The 14,628-nt window shown below is 36.7% G+C and overlaps 3 protein-coding genes across 3 annotated transcripts; 1 reads left to right on the top strand and 2 right to left on the bottom strand.

The window, feature by feature from the left end:
- Nucleotides 1-4,352: 4,352 nt before the first annotated feature.
- On the bottom strand, nucleotides 4,353-7,492 carry LOC113286860 (ras-related protein RABH1e-like). The gene is made up of 7 exons (XM_026535492.1): nucleotides 7,475-7,492; nucleotides 6,472-6,650; nucleotides 6,300-6,370; nucleotides 5,996-6,084; nucleotides 5,470-5,581; nucleotides 5,112-5,202; nucleotides 4,353-4,841 (listed from the first exon to the last, which is right to left on the bottom strand). Exons 2-7 carry the CDS (start codon nucleotides 6,586-6,588, stop codon nucleotides 4,701-4,703), a joined length of 621 nt encoding a protein of 206 aa, XP_026391277.1. The 5' UTR covers nucleotides 6,589-6,650; nucleotides 7,475-7,492; the 3' UTR covers nucleotides 4,353-4,700.
- Nucleotides 7,493-8,936: 1,444 nt separating this feature from the next.
- On the top strand, nucleotides 8,937-12,338 carry LOC113286859 (BTB/POZ domain-containing protein DOT3-like). The gene is made up of 6 exons (XM_026535491.1): nucleotides 8,937-9,136; nucleotides 9,210-9,279; nucleotides 9,642-10,537; nucleotides 10,807-11,059; nucleotides 11,242-11,370; nucleotides 11,750-12,338. The coding sequence occupies exons 1-6, from the start codon at nucleotides 8,988-8,990 to the stop codon at nucleotides 12,134-12,136; spliced, it is 1,884 nt and encodes a 627-aa protein (XP_026391276.1). The 5' UTR covers nucleotides 8,937-8,987; the 3' UTR covers nucleotides 12,137-12,338.
- On the bottom strand, nucleotides 12,267-14,299 carry LOC113286861 (39S ribosomal protein L23, mitochondrial-like). The gene is made up of 3 exons (XM_026535493.1): nucleotides 14,119-14,299; nucleotides 13,039-13,195; nucleotides 12,267-12,918 (listed from the first exon to the last, which is right to left on the bottom strand). The coding sequence occupies exons 2-3, from the start codon at nucleotides 13,159-13,161 to the stop codon at nucleotides 12,472-12,474; spliced, it is 570 nt and encodes a 189-aa protein (XP_026391278.1). The 5' UTR covers nucleotides 13,162-13,195; nucleotides 14,119-14,299; the 3' UTR covers nucleotides 12,267-12,471.
- Between the last annotated feature and the right edge of the window lie 329 nt (nucleotides 14,300-14,628).

Raw genomic sequence — 14,628 nt, 5'->3', positions numbered from 1 at the left:
TTGTACCATTAATTGTTGGAAACTTTCCCCTGGTCAATGTTTATAGAGATGAGTGTTTTATTTTTCCAGAAACTTACTGGTATTGAATATTGATGCAATATGGTATGATGAGGTTTTTTTTTATCATCAGTACAACTTTACAAGCGTATACAATGATGAAATTCTAATCTCTTGTTGAAGTTTAGAATGTTATGAACTGCTGCAGATTTTGCTGGTGATGTTTTAATTTATAGTTGTGTTTCGGTGTATCTCTACATGTGGGTAAATGTTGCTTGTGTGGGTCATTCAATGCTTCTTGAAGCAAAAATTTCACTTTTTATTCAAATCACCTATTTGGATCAACAAAAAATCAGTATCATCGATTTCTAATTCTTTTTGGATTCTTGTCCTGATCGTTGACAATATTGAGTTTGTGTTAAAATTTTCAATTTACTTAGTTGAATTTTGTTCAAGCATACTTAGTGTTTGAGATATTGCCTCTGCCAGAATTGATGTCGTTGTAACAGTCCTTAGTGGTTACGATGCATACAACTTAATGTTTAATCGGTAACATTGAACTAGATATTACATCTACTCTCTCCATGACTGACAGATGAACTCAAAATCTGGCACAAAGAAGAAAAAAATAGGAGAAGAAATATATCCGATTTTTAAACAAATTTTGAACAGAGGAACTCCATTATATCCAGGCTTCATTCTCGTGTCTAAGATAATCAGATAAAGGTGAAGTGGATTGATTGTGGAGAAGCTGTTTGATTCGGTAACAAAATTTGTTTTTATTTGAAACCGTAGTATGTATCTATATAAAGCCATTCGCTTTCTCTTTTCTGAATTGGCGATCGCTATAACTTGTTTGCTGAGACGGGTTTTACCAGCCAAACGTATTTTGAATTGCTGATTTATGGTAGCTTGAAGTAAAAAGCCAGTAACCTATTATTGTACTCGCTATAGATGACTGGGAAAAATGCTGGAGCAACCAACAAATTTATTTACTAGCTGCCATAAAGTGGATACAGGTTAATAGCATCCAAGATTTCTGATAGTTGCAGACATGGTTGTTTGACTGTTAAGATGACCAAAATTTTGTGCTCTTGCTAAGATTTTGGTCGCTTAAACCAAGTTTTCTTGTAGTGGAGTTTGACATCCTCCTGCAAGTTGCAAATATAATCCCTAGGACAAGTTCTGCAAATAAAAAACATGGTTATTATAAAGCTTTTCTTCAATCTTTTTGTTCTTCTTCGATTTCCACCAATTCTCATCGATCTTTCTTGCACCAGAAAGTACTACGTCCTCTTTGTTATTAAGAAGAGGAGGATATCTTTTATCTCCCAATATGCTACTCCCTGCGTCCCACTGTTAAGTGACCTAGCTTAAGTTTGCACAATTTTTAAGGCAAGCAAGGAAGAGTGTACATTTAACAATTTTTTACAATTATACCCTTATGGATAATAAGTAGTGAAATTTAGAAATGATTTATCTCCCAAACTATTCCACGGATACTCGCAAACTTCGTACCATTGAAAAGCATTTTAAAACACCAACGTAACGAATATAAACACGCCTATCAAATTATGCATATTTCTTATATTTTTTATAATTTACTAAAAAGACAATTTTAGAAATATCTCCTTGTTTAGTGATATAGGTCACTTATTAGTTGGACAAAATCTAAAATCAAATAGGTCACTTAAAAGTGGGACGGAGAGAGTAGACCCTAGTCTTCCTAAGTAAGGCAGAGGTGGAATCAATGGTCTTGTTTCCAAAAAAAAAGCTAATATTACTTGGAGGAGAAGAAATCTTCTTCAGAACTGCTCTTATCGCCATTCTTGCTTGCTAGTACCCTAAGTATCCTGAATTGGACAGATATAAGAACTCTTTTTGAGAATGGTGAGTCTGCAATAAGAACTCTTATTGAGACTGGTGAGTCTGCAACCAAAAATAATTTTTCTTTAGGTTTTGGAATTGACTATTTGAAAATTACCGTATACTCCCTCCCTTTTTACATGCGAGTTTAAATGTAGTTCTTCGTGAAATTCCGGTGGTGGTGTAGAGACGGCGTCATTGACTCAATGAGGAATGCGACGTCCAAAAAAATAAAACAGCGTAGAAGATCGACTTAATCGCGATGTGGAAGTCCATCTTCCCAACAGTCACAGTGAGTTACATCGTCACGGAGTCTTCTCCATATACTACGGTCATTACCTGTCCATGTATTTCTGTCCAACAACTATTGCATCAGCTAGCTGCTGCATTCTGTTCAGGCGCAACTGGGATATTACCAGATGTTTTCCTTAATCTACTTGATGATACACAAATGACTTTATGTTCTTTTCTCAACTGGGGTAAGTAGAATCGAAAGGGATCATATCACAATGTAGGACGAGATATTTGCATTAGCAACCACTAAAGACATATATACTCATTGTACACTTGCATACGTAATTAATACGGCTTGCCTAGCCTTCTTGGAATGTGTGGGAGCAGATTACAGAAGTGATATGGAGTTGGTACTACAGATGCTCTGGAGCACTTTGAATTCGCTGTATGATACTAAGAATTACGGTGAACTTTGAATTCCTAGCGTGTTACAATCAGTCACTACGACTGAAACTATCTCGACATTATTCCAAAATCCTCTCCAATACTATGGTGAGAGTATTTGACAATATTAGGGAAAGGAAGCTTGCCAGTCCAATCCAGTTCTTCAGTTAGTCACCATCAGTCAAACCCCACTCTTTCCTTCCCATCGTATTAACAAAGCTGCTAATAGTGGCATGATGATCAGATAAAGTAGATGGTGATAAACCTCTTCTTATGTAGATGAGATCATCATTATAAGAAGAAAAAAAAATCAACAGTAACATTAAATGGAACAAGAAGTGAAATAAGGAGAGAATTCATGTTTAGATGATTGTTAAAAGAAAAGCAAAAACAAAAGACTAAGACTGGATTAGACCTTGGGGTAGTAAGTAATTTGTTTTGTTGCTAGTAATATAATAATTATATAAAAAAGCAAAAGAATAATAATAAGAAAATTACATACCCCTGTTCTAAAAAGAACTAAACTAAACTAAACTTGTCCTACTTCTAAAGGACCTGGAGTGTTTTCGACGGTAAATTTCTCGGTTGCACGACAACATGCGAATACTAGCACTATAGCAATACAGCCAATGACAGTACATACTACAGTTGGGCCAACCTGAGAATGTTTAGTAGGTGCTCCATCAGGACCATCATCCCTTGTAAGTTTCGTTTTATGAGACGATGACCATACAATCCAAGAGGATGACTTCTGATGAGGATTATCATCATGACTGTTAGTTCCATCGATTCTTTCCTTGTGCAAATTCAAACGCCCTATTGGACTCAAAGTTGCTCTGTAAATATAACCCCCCTCCTGTTGTGTTCTCTTATAAAAAACTTGCTTCACCATCAGAACCTGCAAGATACAACTTACCAACAAAACCATCAGTATGTCTAACTGCTAACCTATAATCACCAGATATAAGATCAACTCCGGGTCATAACTTTTGACCGCCGAGAATGGTATCAGTAGGATAATCGAAACTTTGCCAAATAGTCTGATCATCTGAACCATATAAAACAAAGTTGCCGTCATCATGCATCTTTGCATACGACACTGGTTCCGGTACGTCTGATAGCAAAAGTTCCTCTTTATTATCTGGCATAATCCGAAGCATAAACTTCCCTTCGTCGGTGAAGTGAATTGAAGATGGTTTGCGCAATGGAAGATCATTAGGGTTAGCAGTCCAAACAAGAGTTTGTTCTGGCGATTTAGGAAACCATATACCAGCTACATATTGATCAGGAGACCATGGTAACTGGTAAAACCCAAAAGCAATGTTTCCCGAGGGAGAAAGCCAATAAGGAGTTGTATCATTCAAGGAAAGAGATGAACCTCTTGTTATGTTGCTCATCAAGTTGTTATCCGGCGCAGAAGATGGAGATAATGATTCAACAGCTAGTAATGGAACAACAAGAAGTAATACGGAAAAGGTGAGAATTACCTGTAGAGACTTCATGATGTTTTTTCAAGCGAGTATTGTTTGTGGTTAAAGGGAAGCGATCACCTTCTTATTATATAGGCAGAGAGAATTATCTTGTTATTTAAGAATGTGAAAACGAAATCAAATCTGAATCGGAATACATGTTATTGCCGGAGTCAGGTGCCCGAAAAGAAAAAGAATTTTTTTGTTTTTTTTTTCTTTTTTTTGTAAAACTAGCCCAGTATATCTATTATATAGGACATAATACAATCTAAAACATGAACGTCACCACATCAATTTGTATGATGAGATGAACAAATGAATAGTCTGTACGAGGAACAACCATTTTGCAAAATAAATCATGATCTATTGCTTTTTTAGTAAATCTAAGTAGAAAATATCACCATGAAAAAACGCACACAAGAGAAGGTAAACAAAAAGATAAAACAGAATGGACAGCTTCGCAACACAATGTAGGACGAGATATTTGCATCAGCAACCACTACCAAACTTTAATCAATCAGGTCCAGCTACAACAGAAAAAGAATATGCTGTTCATATAATTATCGACCAGCCATTTCTCAATTAAGCTTTCATGCCTATCAAACTCAATATCACTTGCTGAATTAAGTCTGTTCGCACAGTATAATTATTCTTCTGATCGCTTCATCTCCTATTGTGGATGTATACTCATTAGCATGCACAGCCACCTCCCTGTTGTTCCTGGGATACATTTGAGGTAGGTTTCAGGTTAACATCTACCATATCTTCTTGTTTCGTTGAGGAAAAGGTTTCCATCCCTGGCAAGGCAGAAGCAATTTTGCGGAATAGAGGCTGCAAAGGTGTATTTGTACGTCATGAGAAATGGATGCAAAATTTGTGAAAGACAATCACTAGCTACAGGACATCCTTGGCTAAACTAATAGACATTCATGAGATGCACAAGTCCCCATCCCACGCTGTATATGCAAAAAATGAGCAAATAACCACTTTTGTAAATTCAGGGTCGCCAGGGCCCAAAATCCCCAAATTCATTCGCTCCTCCATGTATCATTTATAGACATGTGACTACCTTGTCACGAAATTTATGAATAGGAATTTTACCTTGATATTAAACCCTGCTTTAGCGCTTGTTTCTAGAAACATAACACCATCTTCGCGTGACTTGGCATCTCCCTCCTCTATTGAAACTTGCCTATACAATTCAACCACAAAAACAAGAGACCCTTGAGTACAACTGCTAACCCATAGAATGGGAAAACTGCACAACAGATATCATATAAACTAAAGGCATCAATGGACATGAAGTCGTAATCTTTCAACAAAATAATAGACATGCTGGTCTCAAGATTCCCAAAACCATATACAAAGGGAGGAGTATATGAACCAATAACTGATTCTATAGAGCGATTCAATATCTAAGATACTAGGTCCAATCATTAGCTGTTACTTAGTTACCCACCTTTTATCAACAAGATCAGTTTTATTGCCGACAAGGACAATGATAACATCACTTCCTCGTTCTGTTCGTACCTCCTCAACCCACTTGGCAGTGTTCAAAAATGACTGTCGATCTGAATCACATCAATTTAAAGAATTTTTAGCAATGAACCAAACGTATTTTTCACCAAATGAACCTATAGAGAAGTTTGAGACATGAATTTAATGATATTTGGCATTGCAAGGGTAAACAACAGGCATATCTTTTATTCTCGATTCTTTGTAATCCTTATAGAGGAAAGAGGTCTTCCTAAATGTGGGTTTTCACACAAGTTTCCAGTAGCATATGATATCTTCTTTGGGGAGGATTTTGTTGGCATAGGAAAGACAAAGGTGCCTAAATATTGCTCCATAAGCTTAGTGTCTAACATAGGATTTTACTCTGACACAAACAAAATTCATTCTAGTACTAAATGTTTTTTTTTTTTCATTTTTATGAGGTTCAGATATATGCACATAGATAGACATTGAAGTTACAGGGTACTCACTTGATACATCATAAACGATTACTGCAACAGAAGAGTCCCTAATATAACTTGGAATGAGACTCCTAAATCTCTCCTGTCCAGCGGTGTCCCTGCACACAAATTCGCAACCCAAACCATCAAATTGGAGGAACACAAGAACATCAACATCTTAATTGCGTAAAAATCCCCCAATCCCATCTATCAAACATTGCAATTGGATTTATGCAGCTTCAAAAACAACCTCCCCCAGCAACAACACAAGAAGATTGTGTATGATAAAACACATAATGACTATTTGACTAACCAGGGAAAGAAAGACTCCTACCAAAGCTGCAAACGAATTGTCCGATCCTCAAGATACATCGTCTTTGAAAGAAAATCAATCCCAATTGTCGCCTAGAATCCAATTCCAACAAAATTAGATAAAAATTTCTAGCAACACCAATAAAGTTGTGTAAAACATTACGCCTCGATTCCAATCATATCATTGGACGTACCTGATACGTAGTATCAAACTTGTCGTACATGAAACGAGTAATGATACTCGTTTTACCAACAGATTGATCGCCCAAGAAAACCAGTTTATACTTGGCTAAAGGAGATACAACCGCCATTAAATTCTCTTTATTATTGCTCTCTTTCTAATGGCGGAAGAGAAATATACAGATCTGAAACCCTATGAGAGAGAACGAAGAAGAACTGAAATTTTCAGAAACGGCGTTTTTCTGTTTTTTATGTAAAGGGAGAAGAGACAGAGTAACCGCTAAGCACGACGAAGGCGGCAAAGTCAATATTGTTTAGACGACTTTGTCCTTGTGATTAAAAATATTGACAATTGGTCTTTTGTTTTACCCAACGGTTTGACTATGTATTTGTTCACCTACTCACCAACGTAGGTGATTGTTACAACTCATCATCTAGCCGTTTATGTGGTTAAACTATTTGAACCGCTGGATTTGGGTGATTATTGGTTATTCGTGCTTACAAGTGGGTGTAGAGAAGTTTTAGTGACTTGCAAAAATGACTGAAAACGTGTGGTTTGCTCGCTGCTAATGACATGACGTGTTTTCGGCCGTTCATTTTTCTAGTGAGCTCTCATTTAACTAGATAAGTGTTCTGCTTTAAAGTGATTACGGTGTCCACATACCACATGGGCGTACATGGGAATGCACCAGTACAAGGTGCACAGGATGGAATTCTTCTCATCTGTCAAGTGTTAGATGAAACCTACGTGCATACTTAATAGTCTGTCTGAAACTTTTGGGAAATTACTCGGCAAATTATGCCAAAAGAGACTTCGGCTGCAGAAAGAATATAATCTCAAACTGTCAGTGAGAAACAAACCTAAGCGTACTATTTTGTCATCTACACAAGGAGACTTTGGCTTGTTGCTTCTGTGCCCAGGAAATCTCACGACATTTCAACAAAGGCGGGACTATTCTACTGCTCGTGTTCATGTAAACTGTTTAAGAGGCTGAGTTTTGGTTCTTTATTTATCACCTGGATATTCCTGGCAGAGAGACTACACCAAATCCCGGGTCAAAGCATCGGAAACCTGAGTGAAGAAAGATACACAACCTATAAGCAAAACCATCAATTAAGCAATGAAGTGATGCAAAAATATCGGATAAACCACAAATTGTAGCTACTGGTGGATTTCTCAACTACGTACACGATTATTATCAGATATCACTTTATTGTTGATCAATTAGTACACTTTATTCATTGTTGCCCACAGACATTACTCTCTGTCCCCTACAGACGTTCTCATAGTACATCTTTCTCCAACAGCATGATTATATATCTGAGATAACGATCACACTTACGAAGAATATCAACCCATCCCCAATTTATATACTTATCCAGCAATCTAACAACCTATTTAATGGTGTTTCCAAATATTTACTCTGACAAGGTCCACCATTGATTCTCATATCTAGTACAAACACTTGAGTTTCAAATACCATAAATTGTCTCATTTCTTAAAATGTATATTTGAAGAAAGTAAGTACCAAGTATTTCTTTAATATATTGAAGTCAGTTCGTTTATAACTAGCAGTAAGTCTCGTCAGTCATGTGTTAGATGAAAATCTACAGACTCAATATCAAATAGGAAGTTTGAACCTTGCCTGCCACCTGTTAATTACTCGGCAAATCGTGTGAATCTGAGATTTGGGTTGCAGAAATAAGTATAGAATCTTCCATCATCGGAGAGAAACAAGCCTAGGAGTACTATTTTTCCGTCTACACAAGGAGATGTCTGGCTAGTTGTTCCTGTACCCTGGAAAACTCAGGATATTGTTTGACAATCAAAGGCAAGACCATTGCTCAATAGTACCTATCTACTGTAATCTGCTAATGACCAACAAAGGTTCAGACAAACATCAGTGAGTGTTAACTGTTAAGAGGTTGAGTTCGATTGTTTTTTTATCACCTGGATGAAAAATCATTACTGTGGAGGGACTGCACCTAATCCCAGGTCAAAGCGATGAGGACCTGAGTAAAGAAAGATACATCAGTAAATGACCGACCACCAAAAGCAAAATCATCAATTATGTTATGCAATAAAGTCATGAAAAAATCATAAACCAGAAAATGCAGCTACTGGTTAAGATCAGATATCTCTTTATCGTTAGCGATTTATGCATATTCATTCATTGTTACCCAAAGACATTACTATTTGTCCCCTGCAGGCATTCTCATGATACATCTCTCTCCTTCAGCATGACCATATATCTGAGATAACAAACACACTTACGAGGAATTATAACTGACCGTCCCCACTTATATACCTATCCATCAATCCAGCAACCCTGATTAATGGTGTTCACAACAACAACCACACACTAACCTTTCACAATATTCATTCTAACTAGGTCCACACATGTTTCTCTCTGCATTTTCTACTAAAAACATTCAAGTTTCAAACACTACAAATTGTCTCATTTCTTAAAATGGGAATTTTACGAGACTAAGTTATCATACTAAGTATCAAGATAAACATAATATCATCATGAACAACTTCACATTTGACAGTAATCCGGAAAGCCTCAGCAGTGGTGATGATATGATGCTTGATCATGTACCCTGTAATAGTTCAATCGTTTTTGACAGATTTACAACTACCACTGAGGAGAGTTTCATAAAGAAGGATCACTGTTGGTAAGTATAAATAATTTAAGCACAGTTTGAGTTAGTTTATAGTAGTTACTATTAACCTTTTTATCTTATGCAGGTTTGCTGATTCTCATCTTCCTACAGATCTAATCCTTCAAGTGGAAGGCATCAGCTTTTATGTGCACAAGGTATTGTATACTAGGAGAGATGGCGTCTATCAACCACTAATGACTAAACCCAATAGTTCTAGAGGTAGATTTAATTATGAACCATTTAACTGCAATATCAGCATATTTAACCCTGACTATCGCAAAGATAGAAAGTACGTACAGCTGAACCTAGCCGGTTAATCAATGTTCTACATCCACTTATTAAAGTTTAATTCGAATCATCATAAACGATATTTAGACACTAAATTGATAGTTTAACCATGGTGTTTAACCAGAATATGAAACCATACAAAAGAGTTCAGCAACAACGTTTACATCAAGCTGTCATTGAACTCATGGTTGTCATGCATTCAGTCATTCGATATTTGTTTATTATGCAGTATACATTGATATCACGATGTGAGTACTTCAGTCGGATCAACATTCAGACTCCAGACTCGGATCTCAGCTATGATCTAAAGCTTGATAACTTCCCTGGTGGATCAGACACGTTCGAGAGTGTTCTAAAGTTTTGTTATGGTCTACATATAGAACTAACCCCGGCAAATGTAGCTCCACTGAGATGTGCATCGGAATACCTACAAATGACCGAAAAGTACGACGAAGGAAACTTAATTTCAAAAACAGAAGCTTTTCTCACATTTGTAGTTCTATCTTCCTGGAAAGATACAATAACAGTTCTGAAATCCTGTGAATTTCTTTCCCCATGGGTGGAAAATCTACAGATTGTCAGAAGATGTTGTGATTCCACAGCATGGATGGTCTCAAATTCGTCAAAAAGTGTACACGATGAAGGATGGTGGTTCCACGATGTTTTGACTCTTCGTATTGAACATTTTGTTCGAATTATAACAGGAATCAGAGCAAAAGGAGTGGAAGCTGAAATTCTAGGTGGTTGCATTGTGAAGTATGCTGAAAAATGGTTACCCATCCATGTAGATGTGAAGAATATTGAAGGAGGCTTCTTAGGGTATCATGGAACAAATGAGTTGCGGCTGAGTATCTCGAGTGGGAAAAAAGAAGGGATTAGTGACGGAGAAAATAAAGAGAAAAGATTGTTGTTAGAGAGCATAGTCAGTATTCTGCCTCCTCAGAGAGAAGCTGTTTCCTGTAAGTTCTTGCTATGGTTGTTGAAGATGGCTGTGGTGTATTCGGCTTCACCAGCATTAATTTCTGAACTCGAAAAGAGAGTGGGGATGGTTTTGAAAGATGCAGATGTGAATGATCTTCAAATACCTAGTTACAAGAATGCAAGTGATCAAGGGAAGTTCAAAGAGTGAGTATCCCAGCCCTAGTATTCTCATTCTTTCTACTGTCTATGAGTTCCCTGATCTCTAAAACATAGCTCCTTAGTAGATTGATGTTTTTCTCTTCTTAAACAGCTAATGTGGTCCATTTCGCATTACTTACTAGTTACTAGTTACTACTACTACTGCTATTGCTTTAAAATAACTAGTTTGTTCTAACCCCTCTATCTAATTGATGTGTTTTGGTTAAAATGCTGTAAATGGTTCTTCCAAATTTGAAAAAAAGTTTTTCTTTCAGAGACAACACCATACATGATGTGGACATGGTACACCGAATTGTTGAGTATTTCATAATGCATGAACAACAGCAGCAACAGGAAACATCATACGAGAAATTAAACATAGTGAAGTTGTTAGATGGATATCTAGCAGAGATTGCAAGAGATCGGAATCTTACCATTGCGAAGTTCCAAATTCTTGCAGAGGTCTTGACTGAAAAAGCTCGAAACTGCCATGACGGTCTTTACAGAGCAATAGACACCTATCTGAAGGTAAATATAATCTCAATGTAGTATCCAACTTCTGCTTCTTCGTGCAATGAAAAGAAGAGTGTCTGCAGTTTACAAATATTGATCATGAATTAATAAAGTGGAGTTTAATTTGGTAGCTCTGTCTATATTAAACTATTATATTGAGGAAGACAATGTACTAACATTTGATAATTACTTCTCAGAGTCATCCAGACCTGATGGAACATGACAAAAGAAGATTGTGCAAAGTAATGAACAATGAGAAGCTGTCACTCGACGCATGCCTTCACGCTGCACAGAATGAGCGATTGCCGCTTCAAACTGTGATGCAGGTAATATCGACAACTGTTGTTTTACTATCTTTCCCAATTGAGGTCAATTAACTTCTAAGATATAAACCAGTTACCTAATAACCAGAATACAAAACCATATTCCATAGACCAGTCGACCAGCCACATCATCTAGCAAGTTCCAAGGCTCTAGGTTAATCTAGTCAAATTTGACTTAAATTGCAGGTTGTTAACTAACTATACTTCGATTTTTAGATTTTTTCTTTCTCATACACATGACAGACCATCAACATGATACAGATCATTTTACAGGACCCACCACATTGAACTAGTTTATTACAACGGTATCGAACTTCTTGATTAACCATGGATGCATAGGAAAAGATTAGGCTACTTACTACAGTACATTTTTATTAATCAGGTGTTGCTATCAGAACAAGTTAAGATGAGGGCGGCAATCAATACTAAGGAGGTGATCCTACCTACAGGAAGTGCAATTGAGCATGGCAACAACTTATTATATACCAACAAAGAGATTAAAGAAATCAAAGCAGAATTAGACATGGTCAAGACGAAAATGGGTGAGTTACAAAATGATTACTATGACTTACAGCAGGAATTCGAGAAGCTAAACAACAAGCAAAAACATGCATCTGGTTGGAACTCAGGATGGAAGAAAATAAAAAACTCATTCTTTCAACCAAGGATGGATAGTCATGTTACCCTGAGCGGCGAAGAAATTTTGCAGCAGACACAAGGCGGTAAGAGTACTGGCACTGGACATCGAAGAAGGTTTTCCATTTCTTAAGGCATTCCCTGTAAAATACAAGATAAAAGTGAAAATATAAGATTATCCCATGAAACCTGAGATATAATTTCTCATGTCGGTATTGGTTTCTCTTCATGTTAAATGAGTTATTTTCTTGTAGCTTGCAAAATTCAACCGAAGATAAAATGTAATTCATTGAGTTTTCTGAATAAGACTAAAAAACAGGAATCAGGGACAAAAACAGTGTTGACAAACTTGAAAGTTGCATTTGCAAATCCTTACAAACAGTACAGAATAAACTCTCACAAGTCTTCTTTCCTGGGAAACCTAAACTGTAACTGAATAAGACTTATCTAATCGAGTTGCACGAAGAGCTACTTCGAAGGAGAAGCACTTCGCATGTTGCTCCATGGGAACTTGCTTGTGGCTTCTTGTTCGCCCCGACTTCCCTGGCCTCTATAGTTGGATCGCCTCTCCTTGAAGTTGGGATTGGTGTCTCTAGCATAGCCTTGCTTCCCTGGCCTAATATATCTCTTAGTTCCCTGTCCATCAAGCCAATGTGACTTCACCTCTCCTCCCTCCTCTACAATGCTTGATTTTGGTTGCTTATCTGCAGCTTTCTTATCTTCTTGGATCATACGGATTGGGAACAAGTCTTGAGATAAAGACAATGGGTGTTTCAGAGTCACATATGCCTTCTTGTAATCAGGTTTTGCAATCAAAATTCCTCCTCTCTTCTTCTTCTTTCCTTCCATGTTCAAAGTTCGAACTTCTTCGACTTCAAAGCCGTAAAGAGACTCAAGAACCCTTCTGATTTCAATCTATTGAGTAAAAAAAAGATAAACCCTCAAAATACATAACCTACTCTTATAAGACCGCAATATCAGGGTTTGGAAGATACGAAAAGAAAAGAAAAAAAAAAAAGATAATGAGTGCAGCACCTTTGAAGCTGAAGGAATGGTCTTGAGTGCAATCTCTTTGATGTGATCAAAAGAGGAAGGCATAAGAAGCTTAATGGGGAGATTAGTAAAATTAATAACCCTTTTTCCTAACCTGCTCCCCATCTTCTGTTTATGTGTTTGCTTGCCGGTGCAGTCTCTGGAGGCGAAGAATGTTTAGATAAAAAATTTAAGATAAGTGGTGTATAGGTGGAGTAAACAGTAAAATTTCCTCAACATCACAATTCAACAATCTCTCTGACATCAAACACAATGTAAAGTAACAAAATGTATATCAAAGCTAGTAACATAATAAGAAGAGTTATAAACACAGAGGTCTACGTCAAACCAGATATAGACATGACATGTTTGAACTGTCTGTTATCAGTAGAGCTAGCCATTACCTCAAGTGATTTCAAGATTATGAAAGATACATGGTATCACATTATTGTCAGTTAAGCAATCTAAAAAATGGAAGGCGGTAATCTCTCTTATTTAGTAATCTACATTCATTAATAACTAACAGATCAGCTATTTAAGTGATCGAGCAATATCCCTATTGAACTATATCAAATCCTGTAAAGCAAAATTTCAATTCACCAAATCTTGAACCGCGTTACCCTCATCTCCCATGCTAACAAATACAGAGAAAGACCGACTATAATCAACCAAATTATCAAAGACTACTGAAAGTACCACACTATAAATTACTTCACAAAAATTATTTCTTTGAGGAATATTAACAAACAGTTAACAAGCATGGAGGAAAATGGTTATCAAACAATCAAAATGAGATGCTTAACGCCTCAGACAAGTCTACCCAAACGAAAAACCCACCTAAAACCCTAATTACATTTGAAACTACAGTTTCATAATATGGGATACCATAAAAATCCGCACAATCAGAGAAAAAAATCCCTAAAAACCTTGATTTCTCTAATTTCTTAAGCATTTTACTTCTTTTTTTTTCCCAAAACCAGAACTAACCCTAGATTCTTAAATCCTATTAGGACTAGGACGGGATCACAGAGAAATCAAGCGAGAGAGAGAGGAAGAGAGAGTTGTTAATGGAGTTTTAAGTACCTCTTCAGTTGCAGGCAGCGGAGACTGTCTATGAATCGCTGAGAAATTTGGGGAAGGGAAATTCCGATTCTGCGAAAAGAAAAAGCTCTGGAATTATGGTAAGATTGACTAAAAACCCCTTGAAAGAAAGATATACACCGTGCGGCGGATTTGCCAACTTCTTTTCTAGCTCAAGGAGTCAAGGTCCATCCGTCCATGCAACAAAAATGTTTGGTCCATTTTGTGATCAATTGGTAGATTTTAGGCCGGTTCTTATGGAGACTAGCTAATCAAGAGGAATACCATGCCAGGTGGAGTGGCAAATGGTTTCCGCCACTATGGTAAAAACGCGTGCACCAATCGAGTTTAGAAATAGACCGATCGACCGCTAAGTACTACTTTTTAATAAATAGAACATTAAAATAACTACAGTTTATCTGATATCACATTTTATATTATAAAATATATTAATAAAATAATAAAAGTCACAGATATTTTGTTTTTGTTGTCCCCACCAAATAAAATATTTTT

Source organism: Papaver somniferum, chromosome 6 (assembly GCF_003573695.1).
Source record: "Papaver somniferum cultivar HN1 chromosome 6, ASM357369v1, whole genome shotgun sequence".
Taxonomy (NCBI): Eukaryota; Viridiplantae; Streptophyta; class Magnoliopsida; order Ranunculales; family Papaveraceae; genus Papaver; species Papaver somniferum.
This window is presented reverse-complemented; position numbering and strand designations above follow the sequence as displayed.

What these genes read in the sequence shown, in the direction of transcription:
- LOC113286860 (XM_026535492.1), bottom strand. Translation starts at nt 6,588, where the DNA reads ATGGCGGTTGTATCTCCTTTAGCCAAGTATAAACTGGTTTTCTTGGGC. An exon ending in AATCGTTTATGATGTATCAA is followed by an intron (nt 5,582 to 5,995) that starts GTGAGTACCCTG and finishes GATGTGATTCAG; the next exon opens with ATCGACAGTCATTTTTGAAC. An exon ending in AAGCAGGGTTTAATATCAAG is followed by an intron (nt 4,842 to 5,111) that starts GTAAAATTCCTA and finishes ACACCTTTGCAG; the next exon opens with CCTCTATTCCGCAAAATTGC.
- LOC113286861 (XM_026535493.1), bottom strand. Translation starts at nt 13,161, where the DNA reads ATGGGGAGCAGGTTAGGAAAAAGGGTTATTAATTTTACTAATCTCCCC. An exon ending in CCATTCCTTCAGCTTCAAAG is followed by an intron (nt 12,919 to 13,038) that starts GTGCTGCACTCA and finishes TTTACTCAATAG; the next exon opens with ATTGAAATCAGAAGGGTTCT.
- LOC113286859 (XM_026535491.1), top strand. Translation starts at nt 8,988, where the DNA reads ATGAACAACTTCACATTTGACAGTAATCCGGAAAGCCTCAGCAGTGGT. An exon ending in ATAAAGAAGGATCACTGTTG is followed by an intron (nt 9,137 to 9,209) that starts GTAAGTATAAAT and finishes TATCTTATGCAG; the next exon opens with GTTTGCTGATTCTCATCTTC. An exon ending in TCAGCTTTTATGTGCACAAG is followed by an intron (nt 9,280 to 9,641) that starts GTATTGTATACT and finishes TTTATTATGCAG; the next exon opens with TATACATTGATATCACGATG.